The sequence below is a fragment of the Sardina pilchardus genome, chromosome 21 (assembly GCF_963854185.1).
Source record: "Sardina pilchardus chromosome 21, fSarPil1.1, whole genome shotgun sequence".
In the NCBI taxonomy this organism is placed as follows: domain Eukaryota; kingdom Metazoa; phylum Chordata; class Actinopteri; order Clupeiformes; family Clupeidae; genus Sardina; species Sardina pilchardus.
Window position 1 is genome coordinate 21,161,456 of NC_085014.1, and position 18,957 is coordinate 21,180,412.

The 18,957-nt window shown below is 43.8% G+C and overlaps 1 protein-coding gene across 1 annotated transcript; it reads left to right on the top strand.

Annotated features, from left to right (window-relative positions):
• Positions 1-553: 553 nt before the first annotated feature.
• Positions 554-18,850, top strand: LOC134068695 (probable carboxypeptidase X1). The gene is made up of 13 exons (XM_062524408.1): positions 554-962; positions 5,363-5,472; positions 6,081-6,220; positions 6,492-6,576; positions 7,142-7,292; positions 7,539-7,627; positions 10,991-11,114; positions 15,624-15,820; positions 16,036-16,215; positions 16,310-16,604; positions 16,779-16,918; positions 17,590-17,692; positions 18,131-18,850. Exons 1-13 carry the CDS (start codon positions 557-559, stop codon positions 18,436-18,438), a joined length of 2,328 nt encoding a protein of 775 aa, XP_062380392.1. The 5' UTR covers positions 554-556; the 3' UTR covers positions 18,439-18,850.
• The last annotated feature ends 107 nt before the right edge of the window (positions 18,851-18,957 follow it).

The window sequence follows — 18,957 nt, forward strand, 5'->3', positions numbered from 1 at the left end:
AGTAGCCTAATAAAACCTGTGATAACTTGCTAAATATTCTTTATTATTATTATTATTATTATTATTATTATTTATTTATTTATTTATTGCAACATGCAAATAAGGCTACGAATGTGGGTCTTGTCTTGTCAGTAGGCTATATTTTCCTGTAGGTTGAAGTCAGAAATCTACATCGCACACTATAATTTCCACCAGAGGGCGTACTTTCAGTCCTAATCGTTGTGTCTGTCCCAATGTGGGTAACCAAGAGCATAAGATCCAAAATATTGTTACGAAATAAGATTACATTATTAATCCTTTTTAACAAATATAATTAGACCAATCACACAATAGAAAACCGCACCACGGTCTTCATATTAAAATATGTGGGCTATCATGAAATGTAACATTTACCAGCGTTCCGTCTGCTCTGCGTATTACGGCAAAAGTTTGACCGTAGCCTACTCCCTAAACTTGTCTGCGCATGATATCGACGAATTACGGGGTTCGGCCAATTATGAAGACTTGAGAGTCTGCACAATTGTCAATTTTCGTTCTGATTTTGCGCGAAGAAGACATGGCTTTTGTCGTATTTTCTACTTTTGCTCTTATATGCATTACGCGATTCTCTAGTTGTGCTAATGTTTCATTGGTCAATTTGGAAAGCCAGGACCGAACAAACGAGACTGGCACATCAAACAACAGTACTACCTTGTCTCCTGTATTGACGACCACCCTCATCCCAACCACCCCTCCAACAGATGAAACTACAATAGTCACCACTGTTAAAACAGAAACGGCAACTATAGAAGTTTCCAAAAGGTCAAATGCAAAAACTACTACTACTACTGCAACTACTCAAACAAAGAGCAATACGTCTAATACTGTACATTTTACCACCGAAGACTTGGATGAGAAAATCGACAAAAACGTGGAAAAGAGAGTTTGGAACAAAGCGGAGGACAACGAGCCGCCTGAGTTAGGTGAGGAATTCATTTAGGCTTTCTGCCTGTGAGTTTGAAATAAGCTACATTTAGGCTATCGGTCCTTCAAACACAATGTCAAAATGTATTTGAATTAATGTGATTTCTTTGTATTGACTCTCTTATGAACTGACCTATACTATTCCAAAAGTTATTTATTAAAGTGGAATTGCATGATGCATGTTGGCTCGTGTTGTCTGTTTTTGAACATCGCGCGCAGTTACATAATTCTGCAGGCAGACTAGGTTGCATGCTCCTTTAATTGTCAGCAGTCATAGAGATGTCACGCTCGAGATTGTGATCTAACTCTATGTATAACCTTGTGTTGATGTTATTGTGGTGGTGATGCTTTTAATGACCATCAGTGAAACACGGAAAATGAAGTAGGCCTATTGAATGAAATTGGCAAGCAGAGTTACAGTACGCTAGATGTTTCTAATCCAAAATGTACAGTGTGCAAGAAATGGGTCAAAGGTGTGTGTGTGTGCGTGCGTGCGTGCGTGCGTGCGTGCGTGCGTGCGTGCGTGCGTGCACATGGTGTGTGTGTGTGTGTGTGTGTGTGCGTGCATGCACATGGTGCGTGTGTGTGTGTGTGTGTGTGTGCGTGCGTGCGTGCGGCAGGGAGAGCTAATATTTCTTAGTTTATCAGTCACTGATGGAAACCAGATGCATTAGTGCAACAGGCGCTCTCACTCTTCACTTTCGTCTGTGTGTGTGTCTGTGTGTGTGTGTGTGTGTGTGTAGGAGGTACAGTAAAACTATTCTAGTGTGCTAGAGCAATTTATTATCACCACTCAAAGAGATCTACGAGTCTAACAAAAAGTATATCAGTTTAAAACAAAAGCGAATGTACTTTGTATTTGTTCATTTTTTTTTCTTCAGGCATTTATTTTCCTCCCAGGAAACTGGTTGTGTAACATTCATATAATTGTTTCCAAAAGTCTCGTAGAGAGAACAAACGCAACCGCTCAGTTGAAATGATATTCTGAAACCTGACAAAGCCGAATGTAAATACATCAGGTCAGACCTTGTAAATGTGAGTACTACCATTTGTATGCACATCGGCCCTTACACTGGGTCAAAAATCTGGGTCAATCCAAACATCCCATAGCGGCTGGGAGATCCCCCCCCCCCTCTAACCCAAGTGAGGAGATGCTGAATCAGCTCTTCTGCTCCACTTCAGATTCAGTCTGCCTCTCTGTCTGACTCACTCACTGCCCTGCTGGCAAACCACAATTAATCCTGCTGTCTCTTCCAAGTCAGGAACTCAAGACTCTTCCTCCCTCCCTGGAAGCAAGGGCGTAGAATCATAATTTTTTTCCCCCTGTCATTCTTTCAGTCATTTATTCATCCACAAAATAAAACTTGCTTTTGATGATTTTCATCTTTGTTTCATGAGCTTGCTTTGCCTTTTTTTTGCAGCAGCAGCAAAGTTGCTCTGTAGGATGACGAGGAGCACCAAGGTAGGGAATGGGCAAAACACTGTTGCGAAGAAGCCCAAAGTTGTGCTCAAAAAACCAAAGCCCACTAAAAAAGTCACCTCTGTTGGGAAGCCCATACCAGCAACCGTGAAGCCAAAGACCAAAGAAACCAAAGAAAAGCCCAAGCCCACTAAAAAAGCCACCTCTGTTGGGAAGCCCACTCCAGCAACCGTGAAGCCAAAGACCAAAGAAACCAAAGAAAAGCCCAAGAAACTAGTCAAAACAGAGACGCCAGTGATGCGTATGTATGCAGCTTCTAATAAGCATAGTGGTGCATACGGTATGCATAACATGGGCATAAGTATGTTATCATGCCGTGGAGGACTGAAGGCTGGTGCTGCAACATTTATCATGCTTCAGATGGGAAGAAGTTGTGCTTCTCTGCAAGCTTCTGTGTCAAGCAGCTGACAGCTTCTCTCATTGTCAGTCAGCCTGCAGTTGCTGCCTATAACTGCGTGCTTACCAGTTTGCTTTAGTAGATAAAGTACTCTTTCACTAGTAATTTGTCTTCTCAGCTACGTATATAACATACCTTAATCACTTCCACTTTATTTTGATAGCTGTTCACAGACAATTTGCTGACACTCTTATGATCGTGAGGAGTATGAATAAGCAAAGGGTAGACTAACAATTAAGTGATATTGTCGGGTTTTCCCGTTGACGTTAATGGATACATAGTTGACAGAAACTTGAGAAATTAGGCTAGGAATAAGGAAACGCGTTGCCCCTACAGGATTTACTGACTGTTTATAGAGTGTCTCAATCAAGCTATCCAAATAAAGTGTCCGTCAGTCTGCTATAAGTGCAGCGAGTGTTATGGTCTGCTCTTGTTTTTGAGAAGTATCATATGTCAACATCTGGGGAGTGAGTGCGACTGGCCAGGCCGAACGTGACTCAAAACAATGTGGTGTCCAGCAGTGTCTGAGGGCAGGCTGGCCATCTCACAAGAGAGCGATTAATGTTCCTTAATGGAGTGTCAATATGTAGTTCTACGAAGTTCATGGAGATACACGTACTGTAGGAATAAGATCATTGGTTACGTGCACCCACTGTGCAGTGTTTAAAAGGTTTTAGCTAGAGGCGCAGAGATATTCAGATACACAGTATCGCTTGTCATAGCATTTAGAGTTTGTAAGCACTGCAACATTGCCTCTGAAAAGATGTTATATTTGCAGTACCGATAAAATGTAAGGGAAATGTTTGTCTTGTCTCTCTTACATAACCTTTACTGTAAAAATGTTTGACAAGGACCAACATTTTGCCCCAAGCCATTTTTCAACTGAACTCAAAGAGAACAGACATTTGGTATGCCGAGACTTCCTGTTGAAAGTAAAAAATGTCCCTGCGTTTTGCTTTACAGAGTCTGGGCTAGCCATCTGCAGAATTTCTTCCCCATCTTCCCTTGTCTGTTTCTCCTTCTCCCTCTCCCTCTCCCTCCTTCCTTCCCTCCCTCTTTCTCCTGATATCCATGGAGGGGAGTTTTTGGTCTGTTTTTCCCCTGTGTGTACTGCATGGGTCTCATGGCGAGTTTGGCTCCCAACTTCAGCTGATGACCTTGCTCTCTGGGAGACTTCCTCTGAGGAACTCGAGGCCTGAATGTGGGGGTGTGAGGGCCCCCTTCTCTGGAATCCACAAAATGAGAACCACAGGGAAACAATACAGGGGTTGTGTGTGTGTCTGTGTGTGTGTGTCTGTGTGTGTGTGTGTGTGTGTGTGTGTGTGTGTGCTCCAAAGGCCAGTGGGAAGGTCTCGATCGCATGTTCCCCTCAGCTTGTTTTGTTAGTTTAACCCGTATTCCAAACCCTAACATTCAAATGTCCCATTCCGGGGGATGTTATCCTTGTCAAGCTCCAGAGCAGTCAAGATACCCGGCAAAGATGGATGCCGGCCTCTCACTGACTGTATGCCTCAGTGCTTCTTTCAGTGGGAGAGATGTTTTATGGTCTCCATCTGCCATACCAGCATCATGTAAACACACAGTCAACCAAGGGTCTTAAGACCACCGATCATTAGTTTTGGGGCAGCTCATGCAGTCAGTGATAAGACCCTGTGCTTTACTGTACCATGAAACGCCTGTGCTTTTATTGCATATTAGAGGCTTATCTTTTAAGCCAAAAGTTGATTGCTCACAGTCCCTCGGGGTAGTAAGAGGGTAAGAAGTGTAGATTAGTGCGCTACGGAGTGGGAGGAGGGACATGTGGAGCCAGAACCAACAAACGCTGATAAGTTTGCACTCTTGATCCGTGACAATGCAGTCAGCTGAGAGATCCAGCAGGCTTCAAAGGCAAAGGGGTATTCAGGTTTTATATAAACACTGAACTGACAAAAAAAGGCCTTGGCTTTGGGGCTCGTGTATGTTTAGATGGCTAGTGGACCCAGATGAACTTCTCAAACAATGAAAGTCTGTCTGCCCTCTCAGTTGGAGAGATGGTAATTGTGGGACTCCTTTTTTCCTCTTTTGTTGGGTTTTCCTTTCTTTTCATTTTCTTTCCTTCCTTCTCTCTCTCTCACTCACTCACTCACTCACTCACTTGCACGCGCACACACACACACACACACACACGTGTACTTACTATGCTATACAATGCACATGTACTCTATGTATAACACTGCTCCCTGTTTGTTCAGTGATTGTCATAGAGAAAAGAATGTGTTTGAGGTGTCAGTGCTCTCCTGGGTTAGACCTGACATCAGAATGCAGGTGTGCAGCAAGGACCTGCATTCTGTGCTCTTCAAGAGACCAACTCTTACGCAGATTTGCTTTCTATTGCAAATCAGTGAGCAATTTAGAATAACATGTAGTGTTAACATTTTTCACTTATCTAACTTATCGTTTCTTTTTTTTTGATTAAGTGATTTTTGATGACTTATCGACTTACAGTCATGTTCTGAACGGTCTGAATGACTCTCTTCTCCCAGAATGCCCTCCTCTGGGTCTGAAGTCTCTGCGGGTGAAGGACACACAGCTGACTGCGTCGTCCTTCCAGCGTACAGGGCTGGGACCCCATCGGGGCAGGCTCAACATCCAGGTGGGCCTGAGTAGCAAGCACTGACAACGAGCACGCATGATTGATGAGGAGGAGGAAAATGTAACATCACAACATTTCCACAGAAACGGCATGCTGTACTGTTGACTTTGGGATAATAAACTATGAAGGAGTAACTCTTCAGACATGGAGTATGAATGTTCCTGGCAGTTGGTTTTCTGTGATTCAAATGAGGAACAAATGACAAGGGAACAGTAGTTTCTGACGTCTTTTACTGCTAGAAATCCTCACATTGCTGATTGTAATCTGTTTTTTTCCCTCAAGACTCAAAACTGTTGTCTTTATGTATCTGTAACATTCTGAAGATTGCCAATCTTTATCTGTGTATGCTTGCAAAACAATGTTCATTGCTAACCATTATTGGCTGGTGTCATACTTGTAGAGGACTACATTGTACTATGGTCTACCCTGAAGACCTTTGGATGTCCTTTCTTTCCATTGCCTGTGCTGTGGTCTGCCAATACATCTGTTCTATCTGCTCCTTATGATAGATATACTGTTCTGCTAGTTTATTTAATGTGGAACTGTAGTCTCTGTGTGTGTGTCTCTCTGTGTGTGTGTGTGTGTGTGTGTGTGTGCCTCCTCTGTAGTCTGGTATTGCGGACGGAGACATCTACGACGGGGCCTGGTGTGCGCAGTATGAGGATAAGAACCAGTGGCTCCAGGTGGACGCGCGGAGGCTCACCCGCTTCACCGGGGTCGTTCTGCAGGGGCGCATGTCCATCTGGAGGTCAGAGTCCCTCTCGATGGTCTGCACAGATAAAAACACACAACTCTGAAAATAAACAATTTACTTCAGCCACACACATTGCATTGGCATGTTATAGTCAATGAGAATGCTCTATACTTATTTGTGGGCACATTGCGTGTGACATAAGTGATAGTTAGTTTCAACTAGACTTAAATCTTTGCTGCAATAAAGAAAATATTAAAAACCCTATACGAAGTACAGGTTAATGTAAAGCTGAGTAAATAATTACACTAAGTGTGTTCTTTTCCAGTTGGGACTTTGTGGAGACTTACAAGGTTCAGCTCAGCAACGACTCAATCACATGGAAGCCATGTATGAATGGGACCGAGCAGGCGGTGAGTATAACCAGCCCTGATGCTGTGGCTACATCCACACCACTGTTATGTAATGCATTTTTCACTGTCAGAAACCGGACCGTTCCATGGGGATGGACCCACATTTCTAGAACGAGGTCACAAATCACAAAGATTGTGCTGTCACAGAATCACACAGCCCACAGAGACCTGGCTAGTTGGTTATTCATTCTTCATCGTTAGCCTCATAGCATCATATTAGCGGATCATTTCTCCTTCTGCAGGCTCTCCCCTGGCAGAGGGACGAGCCAGGCCACTAGCGGGCATGGTTCTGCTTGGCATTTGGGCACAGAGTTAAGTGGCTATTTTGGAAAGTGCTGCCCTGCCTGTTGCAGTCCTTTTTTTGTGCCAGGCAGTGCCAAGGGAAAGCCGGCTGGCGCGCACACACACTTATACACACACACAAAAAAACGTAATGGGCATTGCAGGAAGTGGAATGCGATTCCTGCTGTCTGAACTCCACGACCTGAACTGTAGAGTTCTGAGCATATTAAAATCTAGTTTTATTGTTAGCTTAATGGTCTGTAATGTGTGTGATACATTGCAGGTTTTTGAAGGAAATGTGGACACCTATACCCCAGTCTTGGCCGTTTTCCCAGAATCAATGGTGGCCCGCTACATCCGCATCAACCCTCAGACCTGGTATGTCAATGGCACCATTTGCCTGAGGGCTGAGATTCTGGGATGTCCTATTCCAGGTATGACTACATGTCCTGCAATCACCCATTTAATCCCCAATAATAGGGTCTATCAAGAAATCAACCCTTAGTAACACCAACAAACAGTTGATTTCAATGACAAATGGCACACGTAAGAACATTCAGATGGTTACATGATGGTTGAAATACAGATTGTGTGCATATGTGTCTATATGCAGATTACTACACTGGGTCCATGAATCAGGTCTAGACTTGATTATAACACTGTGTGAATACCATCCTCAGACCCAAACAACATCTACATGTGGCAGGATGAGGAGGGCTCCAGGGACAAGCTGGACTTCAGACATCACAACTACAAAGAAATGAGAAAGGTAGGGTGGTCGTCTTGAGAAACGCTGTATTGTACTACAGTTAAGGCTGAATTAGCAGTACCTCATTTTACCAGTTTTAGAGAAATTGTACCATACCTTTGCAATGTTGTCACGCACTAGCTTGAGCCATTTCTGTGAAATCATCATGGCATATGTTTTAGTGTCAAGGCCAGTCTCAATGTCAAGTGTGTTTTGAGAACACATTTTTTCACATTTTTTCTCATTTGTGTCTACTACATACAGCAGCTGTGTTTGATGTAGGTATTTTAAACAGACAGTATGTCTCTAAGTACTCTACAGATAAGAGAGACTGCTTGGCACATCTTAAAAACAACTGTGAGTGAGGATGTGTGAAATGTCAAAACTGTGCTTTAAGCCATTTTCAGTAAGTTACACAAAGTCTCAAATTCTGCTTTCTGAGGAGTCAACTCATTTTGAGATGTAGGTGTTCTTCTAAAATGCACACTCACATGGAGAGGAAATGTATATGGAAATGAAGATAGTCACATTGTTAACTTGGCAGAGGAAGCTCCACCCCTTGACAGCTTTAAGTCATGGAGTACTTAGCCTCCATCTTGTCCATTACAGTTTTTGCCTATTGCTTACACACATTTTGCAGCATTTGGCTCATTATGTCAAAACTCTACACACAGCTATATAAGACATAGCACTTGGGGATAAACAACTCACATCTATGCCAAAATGAAACACTGCAATCAAAACATAACACTCCTTTCTAAAAACTAAATTCTTGCAACAAAACTAAACACACAAGCACCATTTGAATTATCCTACATATCACCAGTAACACACTGATGTGCTTTACATGAAACACTGCCGTCTTTGTATTTTTTTTAAAAATCTTTTTTGGTCATTTTCTCAGACCTCGTCTTCTGTAAAACGCAAAAGTTGTAATTAATCAAGAGTTTTTACAAAAAACAAACATTCTTACAGAAATAAAGAGAAATAGAAACATCAAATATAGCAACAAAACAAAAGGAAAAAAAACAATTACTGGATCATTTGCGATTGAAAAAACAACATACATATTTGTTTTGTGTGTGTGTGTGTGTGTGTGTGTGTGTCTGAGTGTTTATGTGCATGTGAGTGTGTATACAGTATGTGCAAGTTACTGTAGTGTGTATGTGGTGGTGGTGGGGGGGGGGGGTGGATCCCCAATGTCTTCACAGGAACTTTCCACCGCCATGCAGAAAATACTGTAATTCCTCAATTGCATTTAGCAATGGGCTGTAAGGGGGCAGGTATACAACTTTTGATATATGAAATTGATATGGTTGTTGAACCAATCTCAGACCAGAGCAGCCCTGATGTCATCTGAGACACATCTCTGCACTGGTCCTTGTCTTTGTCCTTGTCCTCTTCCACGTCCGACAGCTCTCTCTCCTTGTCCTCCTATACTTCTTACTCTCATTGGGTGCCTCTCATTTGGTCTTTTATACACCCTCCTTTCCTTCCTCGATCCTCGTCCTCACTGATCTAGATAAAGAATGATGGGGTGACAACAATGGGATAGTCTATCCAGTGCTATAGCTATAGATCAGTGGGAACGCCCCTCGAGGATCAAGCATCGAGGAGAGATGTTGAGAGGCACCCATAGTTCTCAAAATGGCTTACCTGAGGCCTATTTGTAGTGCTAAGGTTCAGACCGATTGGTGTTATGTTTTCTGTGCACGTGTTTTCAGGTGTATAAGTAAGTGCTTGCCATTGCCAGATGAGTTTAGCATTTTGAACAAAGTGTTTTCCCAATGATACCAGGGGATTTTGTTTTTGCACAAAGTGTTTAATGTAAGAAAAAGTGTGTAGTGTTTTGCAAAAAGGGTTTTGCAGAAAGAAAATGTGTGTAGTGTTTCGCAAAAAGTGTTTTGCAGAAAGAAAATGTGTGTAGTGTTACGCAAAAAGTGTTTTGCAGAATTGCAAACAATGTGCAAAGCAGAGAATGTGTTTAAGCTATGGTTACACTGTGTGTAAAGTATAATACAAGAACTTTAGGTATTGAGGCTTTGGTGTAAGCATTTGATTTTAGTGTGTAAGCAATAGGAAAAAACTGTAATTCCATATCTCAGACAGGCAGTTGTCCCTTAAAATGACCAGCAAACATACATTATCCCTTACGTGTAGCTTCTCCACAGTTTTCTACAAAACTGTTTGTGAAGCACACTTGCACAGTTTCTGACTAATGTCTGAAATACTGAAAAAAGGCTGGGTAAGAAAAAACACCACAGCAATGCAAAGATTGCTGAGAATCTTGATGAAGCAACACAGTTCTTTGGAATGACACTTCAAATTCGTTTTGATTCTACACTGTCTTATAATACGAAGAATGAAATCTCTGACAAGCCTCTCGAATTCCAGACATTGCACTAGGTATTGTGGCACTAGGTTACATTTGTATTGGTTTTAAAAGCACTGGCTACCACCTTAGTGCCAAAAGGTCTTGAAGACTGCCTTAAAGGGGTAAATACCAATTCCTTCCATCGTGTTACTTTAAAAGTCGGTAAACTCTCGGCGAAGGTAACCAAAGCTCCCAGCATCCCCCTTCTCCCCCTCCCATCGTGCCCGTCTTCATGATTGGCAGTGGCACCCTCTCAGCGCAGGCCTGTGGTCTGAGGCTCCACAGTCTTTCCAGTGAACAAATATTATTCCAGCGCTGTCCTTTTTTTTCCTCTTCCAAGCTAGGCCAGTGTTACTGCAGCGGGCAGCTCTGTGGTGAGCTTGACCATCATTGCGTAACACTGAGTACATTAACACACACACACTCACTCACTCACTCGCTCACACTCAAGGCGGTTGAGTCCTCCTTTCAGCCACCAGCGTCAGCACTGTACTGAGCCATTAATTAAATTGCCATTAATTGTATTTTTAGTACACTTTGCACATAACATTAAATAAAATATAATCAATTGTACAGAAATGCACATTTAATTGTACTACTTTTAACACAGGATTGCATCAACAAATTCCAAGAGTGTATTCCTAGAAAGCTAGTAGTAGTATGTGAGAGGTGTATGACGCAAGCTACCACATATCCAATTTCACTTTCCTTTTAATACATACTGATACATGTTTGGGAAAGAATCTTTAACCAATTGACACATTAGACAAGTTTGAGGGCAGATTCTGTGCACTAAGCTCACCTGAATGGTGTCCAGTGCATTGCCAGCCTAAAACTATCAATACATTGATATAATATAGTGTAATATATATATATAATAAATAGTAAATAAATAAATATAGAATAGTAAATAAATGTATTGCTAAAAAGAAACATCGAAAACACCAAGACTACTGGACCCTCAGGACAGACCCCTCTTGTTTACAGTATGTGTCTCTCTCTCTGGCCAGCTCATGAGGTCGGTCCACGAGGAGTGTCCTGACATCACCCGCATCTACAGCATCGGGAAGAGCTACACGGGCCTCAAGCTCTACGTCATGGAAATCTCCGACAACCCGGGCAAACACGAGCTAGGTGAGAGAGTGAGCTGGCTTGCTGGCGCTGCAACAGTCCCACAGTTAAAGAGGAGCTTGGCATGGTGGGAAAGCGTGTTAGAGGGAACACAGCAGGTTTTAATGTCTCTCATGTGGAGATGAAGAGAAACGTATGTACTGTACTAGATGTTTGGTGAACTGGTAGCCAATGAGTCACACCTGGACATGAAGTTTACGAGAACAATGTCTCAGTGGTTGAAGCATATATATGTGTGTGTTAGTGTGAGTGTGCGTGCTTGCGTGTGAGTGTGCGTGTTTAAACACTGTTTACTCACTTCGTCTTCAGGAGTCGTGGGGTTCACATGCTGGGCCTCAGTCATTAAGTCAGGAGCTCTGAAGTCCGAGCTCGGTTAACTCTAATACTGGTCCTGTAGCTCATAAACACTCGCAGAGCCCAGATTACTCGTATGAAAGCACCAATGTCTGGAGCCGGAGGGGACATGCACTGATTTACTCTCTCTCTCACACACACACACACTCACTCTCTCACTCTCACTCACTCTCTCGCTATGTCTCTCTAAGCTGAAGGCGGGAAAGTGGGTACAGTATATCTTATGTGTCTCATGAGGAAGCGCTGTGATTGGCTAGGCCAGTTGACCCTGGAGTGTCGAGGTGTTTGCTTTGGCCCGCCGCGTCGGCCTGCTTTGGCCCCGGCCGGCCAGCGCTGGCAGGCAGCTCCGAGGACCTCTCACGCCAGCACTCACAAGGCGCATGGGTCCCCCGGATAGTGGTGCACTGCAGCGGCAGGGCAAAGTGCCTGGAAACCCAAAACAAAAAAGAAGAAACGACTAAAAATGGCGCACCGAGTGTCAGATGGTGGGCCATGCTGCCTGGAATGAAGCAATACTGCCTTTTTGATGGAGAGCTTAAACGTCTGGTGATGAAACATAAAAGTTACACCATCTGTTTGTGATACAGTTCTCGCCGTGGAGTGATTGCTGGAAGTTGAAGCTTCCGTGGAATCTCTAGGTTTTTTTATCTCGGTCTGAACAACACTGGTCTCAGCCAGTGTTCACAGTCTGGGCAAAGAGTGAATTCAGATGTCTTTAGAGGGGATCCAAGTATTTTGTGGACTCAGAGACTCTGTCCATTTCCTCATCCTTTACAGTGTCATGTAGAATGAATGAGCCACCTCTCTGTTTACTGATATTCTGCTGTTTGACTTCGCCACGTGACTAATAGCCTGGCCATCTCAGTACAAAACAGCTCAAGGCTTACCAAACGTTCTTGGAAACCTTCAATTTGACATGATTATTTTCATGAATATCATAAATAAAAGCAAGACTTCAGACAGAACCCAAGTTCATGCATCCCTATTTTAGTGTGTATTTGCAGAAACACAGAAAAACTAAACATGTGAATGTGTGTTACTCTAGTCTTCCATCGAGCCCTTGAGCATGCTTCTTGACTAGGTCAGAACAGATACAGTATCTAAGGAAAATTCTAAATCATCATCATTATCAACCAAAAAAGTACCAAATCCTATTGCTTTAAAACCAAAAACGATGACTCGCTGAAAGCACCGAACAAACACAATACCTATTCATCATCATCATCCTCATTGCGTGCCATGCCTAATAACACCCGTGATCACTGATTCCCTTCCTGTCTTCGCCATACTCATTATTATACTGGTTGCGTCACTCCAGACTAGCTTGGTATACTGAGGCTGCTCAGGATTTTTTTCTACCTCGGATTCTCTTCCCTTCAAGTTTTCCAGGTGGTCCGAGTCTTTCCAAACTTAGTTGCTCATGGCATGCTCCAAGAAGATTCCTTGTCTTTAGCAGACACTGTGTGACAGACTCTTCTTCGCTTCAGCTCTTTCACAACTCCATGTGTCACTTGACAGGCAAAGATAGGTGATGATTGGAAGATTCTTGCACTCTTTTTGGCTGACAACTGCTGGCTTGTCAGTATGGTTAAGTTCCATGAAAGCTGCCTTGGCTGACCTCAACTTTTCTCAGCTTAAAATCTCTCATGGATCTTCCATCAGATGCAGTGTCTGTACCTACTTGTAGTTGCACTTGTGGTTAATGTTTACATTTTTGTTTTTGGCGCGTTCTTTGATACAACCACTTTCACAGTTTTCTTGAGGTTGCAGCTGAGCCCCATTCTGTTACATATTAGGGACATTTCGAAATATACTCCAACCAGAGTTTTTGTTATAAACATTTCACCCACATGTCTCCTTGGTAGAAAAATCACTAAAGCTTCTCTGAAAAGGCTAGAAGTGTTGACAAGACAGCAGAACTGTTTCGCAAGGGTGTGTTTCGCTGAAGACAGCGCTGACCCAACTAATCTCATACCTGTGGTTTCACGGTCCAGTCGTTCGAATCTGAGTCGCATTGTTGCAATTGTCTAGGGACCACATGTGTTTGTCATCAGTGCTCATCAGAAATGCATTGATTCTGTGGTCAGAGGGAAGGGTCAAAGTTCAGCCTCTAACTGTTCTGGGAACACTGTCTTCGCTCCATCCCAGATAATGGCTGTTGGTGGGAAGGCTAACTAGACCCAGCTTTCACTGAAAACCCTGACTCTGAATAAATGGTGTGTTTGCCAGAAAACCAACTAAAAAGGGGGGTAGGTGGGATGTGTGTGTGTGTGTGTGGGGGGGGGGGGGGGGGTAACATTCACAGGCGAGCCTAAAGAGGGTCCTTTCTGGCTGGGAACAGATAGAACTTGTGCAGCTGAACTCGCCAGTGTGAAAACCGCTCATCAGGCCATGTAAATATTTACGTAAATAAAGTCGATCTTGCTTGAACAGACTTGTACGTTGCACGTTCATGAAAATCCCTAGTGTGAATGTATGCATATTTTCTTTGGAGCGAGGCATCTGGAGAGCAATGGGTGGAGAAGCATGTGGGAGCATGTCTGTGTGTCTGAGTCAGGCCAGTGGTGGTGAGATTACATCCCTTGTTGGTAGATGGATGAACCTTCTCAGTGCCTCTGGAGCCTGCTGGTCCAACCAACAAAACTGGGACTGTTTATCAGCTTAAAGGAGAATTCCGGTGTGAAATTGAGCTTAACTGTACCGAAACATGTTAAGGTGTACTCACACGTGTTTTAGACGCACTTTCACTCACCCCCAGCATTCCGAACTCCTCCGTTTTCAGCCTAGCTTACAGTAGGCTTGAATCTATTAGATTGGGCATTACGTAGCCTATGCAGCTAAATCGCTATTTTTAAACCATTAAAAAGGTTCCAAGTAACTCCACACTGCATTGGTAGACTTCGGAGGGTCCTGACATTTAAAACGAGATACTGAGAACTTTGGAAATGCACAGGAAGTTTATTTAAAAAAGACTGTTTACAAGCAGTGCCTTCATAGAATCTCTCCGCTGGGCGCCATCTTGGAATCAAGTCGCGATAAGCCGACTGACGAGCACGAACGAACAGGAAGGACAGGGGAACATATTGCTAAAGTAATTCCATAGGAAATATATAGTTATACTGTCTACATGAGCATGATGAGTAACAAAGCTCAAAATGTTTGCAATATGTCCCCCTGTCTTTCCTGTTCGTTTGTGCTCGTCAGTCGACTTATCGCGACTTCACCACAAGATGGCGCCCAGCGGAGAGATTCTATGAAAGTACTGCTTGAATAAACAGTCTTTTTTAATAAACTTCCTGTGCACTTCCAAAGTTCTAAGTATCTCGTTTTAAATGTCAGGACCCTCAGAAGTCAACCAATGCAGTGTGGAGTTACTTGGAACCTTTTTAATGGTTTAAAAATAGCGATTTAGCTGCATAGGCTACGTAATGCCCAATCTAATAGATTCAAGCCTACTGTAAGCTAGGCTGAAAACGGAGGAGTTCGGAATGCTGGGGGTGAGTGAAAGTGCGTCTAAAACACGTGTGAGTACACCTTAACATGTTTCGGTACAGTTAAGCTCAATTTCACACCGGAATTCTCCTTTAAGGAACTCGGGGATGTAATCTTGACCAGCTTTAACGATGGGGTTGAAAAGGGGGGCAAGGGCCAACTTTGTGGAGCTGCAATGGCAAAGGCAGAAAGTTCTGGAAACTCGCCATAAAAATGCTTTCGGGCCTGTTAGAAGGAGGGTGCCAGATTTCAGACCCCTCTGCTAGTGCATAGGCTACTACCAAGTCGAGACCTGGCGCTCTGTCAAGGCTGACCTGCCTGAAGCCTTTTGACAACAAATGTGTACAAACACTAACCACTGATTGCTAAAAACTGTCTGGAAACAAAATAAAAAGAAGTATGATGGCAGATTCTAAAGCCAGTGGAATAAAGTTGGCCTACATTTCACAATCAGAATTGCAATTGTGGTTTAATAGCCAAGTATAAACATTTCAGTACCAACCTCTGGTGTGTTTACATTCTTTATGTTCCAAGCTCATGTTTTGGGGGAGGTTTGGTGGTCCATTGGCGCATGTGGTATTTGCATTTGTCGTGCATGTATGTTTTACCAATTATGGTGGCGTCAGTGGGCCAATAACACATCTTGTTCATGGGCGCCCTCTGCAGGTGAGCCGGAGTTTCGCTACGTGGCTGGCATGCATGGGAATGAGGTTGTGGGCCGGGAGCTGCTGCTCAACTTCATGCAGTACATGTGTAAGCTGTACAAACAGGGAGACCAACGCATCGTGAGGCTGGTCAAAGAGACACGCATACACCTGCTGCCATCTATGAACCCAGACGGCTACGAAATGGCTTACAAGAAGGTTAGCCTACACCTGTTCTGTTATCCTGTTTGATGTGTCCTCAGTTACATTTCTTTATGATTTAACTCATTAATACATAATTATTAACACATTCAATAACAACATTTAATAACATTGTTTTCACATATACAATATAGTTTTTTTTCTTTGAAGATTTATATAATGGTGAATTAAGCTCAGTATACAGTACAACTTCTTGCCTCCTTTTTCAACAGGGTTCCGAGTTAGCTGGCTGGGCACTGGGTCGCTATAGCTACGAGGGCATTGACATGAACCACAACTTCGCTGACCTGAACTCTGTTATGTGGAAAGCCCTGGAGCTCGAGACAGACAAGTCCAAACTCATCAACCACTACTTCCCCATCCCAGAGCAGTACACCTCCGAGGAAGCCTTCGTCAGTACACTCTCCCTCCATCTCATAGTAGTTTCCAACCCAGGGCAAGCCTTTTGTTTACTTAGCTTGTGCTTCTCTTGCTTGACTTGCCTAGGTGGCTTCTGAAACCCGCGCGGTCATCAACTGGATGCAGAACATCCCCTTTGTCCTGAGCGCCAACCTGCACGGGGGGGAGCTGGTGGTCACCTACCCGTTCGACATGACCAAGGACTGGGCTCCCCGCGAGCAGACCCCCACGGCAGACGACAGCTTCTTCCGCTGGCTGGCCACGGTGTACGCCAGCACCAACCGTGTCATGTCCGACCCGGACCGCCGCCCCTGTCACAACGAGGACTTCCTGCGCTTCAACAACATCATCAACGGGGCCGACTGGCACACAGTCCCAGGCAGTACGTGTGTCTCTTTGTTGTCCTGACATGTCTGGGTTATTATCACAACACCAACATCACCAACACCAACACCAACTTGATTTGAATGAGTTTGAATGACGGAGGACGGCTTAATGCCTTTTACATTAATTTAAAGTTGATATAATAATTGCTAACTTGACTTTACTTTTCTAGGCATGAATGATTTCAGCTATTTACATACCAACTGCTTTGAGATCACTGTGGAGTTGTCTTGTGACAAGTTTCCCCATGCCAGCGAGCTTCCCAGGGAGTGGGAGAACAACAAAGAATCTCTACTGGTCTACATGGAGCAGGTCATCAGCTATTAACTAGTCCTACACAAGACTAACTTAACACACACTTACAGAGAGGCTACACCAGGCACATAACTGAAACATCCTGTACACGGAGAGTGTCTACTCTACGGCAACAGTTAGCTACCACTGTAATCAATGCAACTTGCCACACCAGACGTGATTGCAGCACGCACGTTCGAAAACATTAGACCAGTCTAAAATTATGGAGTGCTTCAGTTGCAGACCCGGTACAGCTCGTGCCTTACCATGCACTTCCCTCTCTTTCCCCCTCTACCTCCTTTTTCAAACACTTTCTCCTCCTACCACACTTTGACTAGTACTGATAATATCTGCACTCTTATTGTGTTATCTTCAAAATAAACTGTCTGCACAGCACACTGTTTATTAAAAACGGTCCATATGCAAGTTTTTAATAGGCAGCCTACTGTAGCTTTCGGTCAAAACGATCATCCTCAGGGCATGTGTTGTAAAAGTATTGGCTGATGCAGTAATTCCTAGTTAAGCTCTTCTCTGCACTGTGGCTTGAATGGTATTCCTCTTTCTGTTTCTGGCCTGGGATAAAAGCACCTGCTAACTGAATGAATGTAAGGCACTTTATGTGTAGTTAACACATTCACTGAGATATGAATCATCTTGTGACTTATTTGTCTTGGGTTTTGTCTACACAGATACACAGAGGAATCAAAGGTGTAATAAGAGACAAAGACACCGAAGCTGGAATACCTGATGCAGTCATCCAAGTAGATGACATTGATCACCACATCAGATCAGGTGAACTAGGCCTACCACATCCTACTGTATGTTAACCCATTGCAAAAACAGCACACACTCAGTCTTGTGGTGGTCGTATGTTGATTTTTGAGGATACCTGTGAGGTTTTGATGATTGTTAGTGCAGTGTCAAAGATGTACAGTATAACACTCGCTCATGGGATAGGAAATAAACAGACTTGAATTTAGAATTTACAGTACCAACACAAAGTAAGCACGAGGAAGTAAAGCCCAATTCACACCAAAGATTCCCGACTCGACGAGACTGAGTTGCAGCGGTGTGAATTAGAAGTTGCACGTAGTTGCAAGCAGTCGCAAGCCGTCGCAGAGCATTAAACACGTTGAGTCGCAGTCGCAAGGTTCTAGAACATCGCGGCTTGTCTCGTCGGGACGCTTTGGTCTGAACCCTACTTAACAGTTGTTTCTTTTGTTGTTATAGCGCCCGATGGAGATTACTGGCGACTCTTGAACCCTGGCGAATACGACGTCACCGTCACCGCTGAGGGTTACTACCCCTCCAAGCGCCAGTGCCGCGTGATGTACGACCACTACCCCACCATCTGCGACTTCCGCCTCACCAAGACCCCCAAGGAGCGGCTGCGTGAGATCATCGCCAAGGGTGGCAAGATCCCCAAGGACTTGATGCTGAGACTACGGCAGCTACGCCTGCGCAAACTCCGCACCACCACCAAAGCTCTCAACCGCCGACGGGAATCCCAGCGCCGGGCTCGGCAGACCCGACACTAGGCAGCCCAATATAGTGACCTCTGGCCTAAGCTTCGGGCCAGTAACGGGACTATCGTTTGATCATGGTGAACAGACGGGTTGCCATTCATGGCAACAGTGTGCTTTTAAATGCAAAGGGGAGATCATTGTGTTTAGACTTACATTTAGTCTTGTCCTCAGGGTTAGGCACAACATAGGCCTAGTTTTACTTTTGACGTAGGCTAGTTTTCTTGGAACAGTGTGGGGTCTTATTGCTGTGATTGTCTAATAGCCTACAAAAGTGTGTAGGCTAATACCAACCAACATCCTACCTATGACCACAAACTTGTAGCTCATGTTGCTGGCAAATGGGGAAAAGATAGCAAACTACATAGCCTAACTCTAACAAACAGTCAGTCTGGTACTGACACTGTATCTACATTAAAATGAAATATTTCACTTACCTCACTGGCTTCTTGATTATTCATGCCTTTCGAGTTTTTCTCATCATGGCAAATATATATATTTTTTTTTCATGTGGCCCCGAGTTGATGTTTGCTT

What these genes read in the sequence shown, in the direction of transcription:
- LOC134068695 (XM_062524408.1), top strand. Translation starts at nt 557, where the DNA reads ATGGCTTTTGTCGTATTTTCTACTTTTGCTCTTATATGCATTACGCGA. An exon ending in CAACGAGCCGCCTGAGTTAG is followed by an intron (nt 963 to 5,362) that starts GTGAGGAATTCA and finishes CTCTTCTCCCAG; the next exon opens with AATGCCCTCCTCTGGGTCTG. An exon ending in CTGGCACACAGTCCCAGGCA is followed by an intron (nt 16,605 to 16,778) that starts GTACGTGTGTCT and finishes TTACTTTTCTAG; the next exon opens with GCATGAATGATTTCAGCTAT.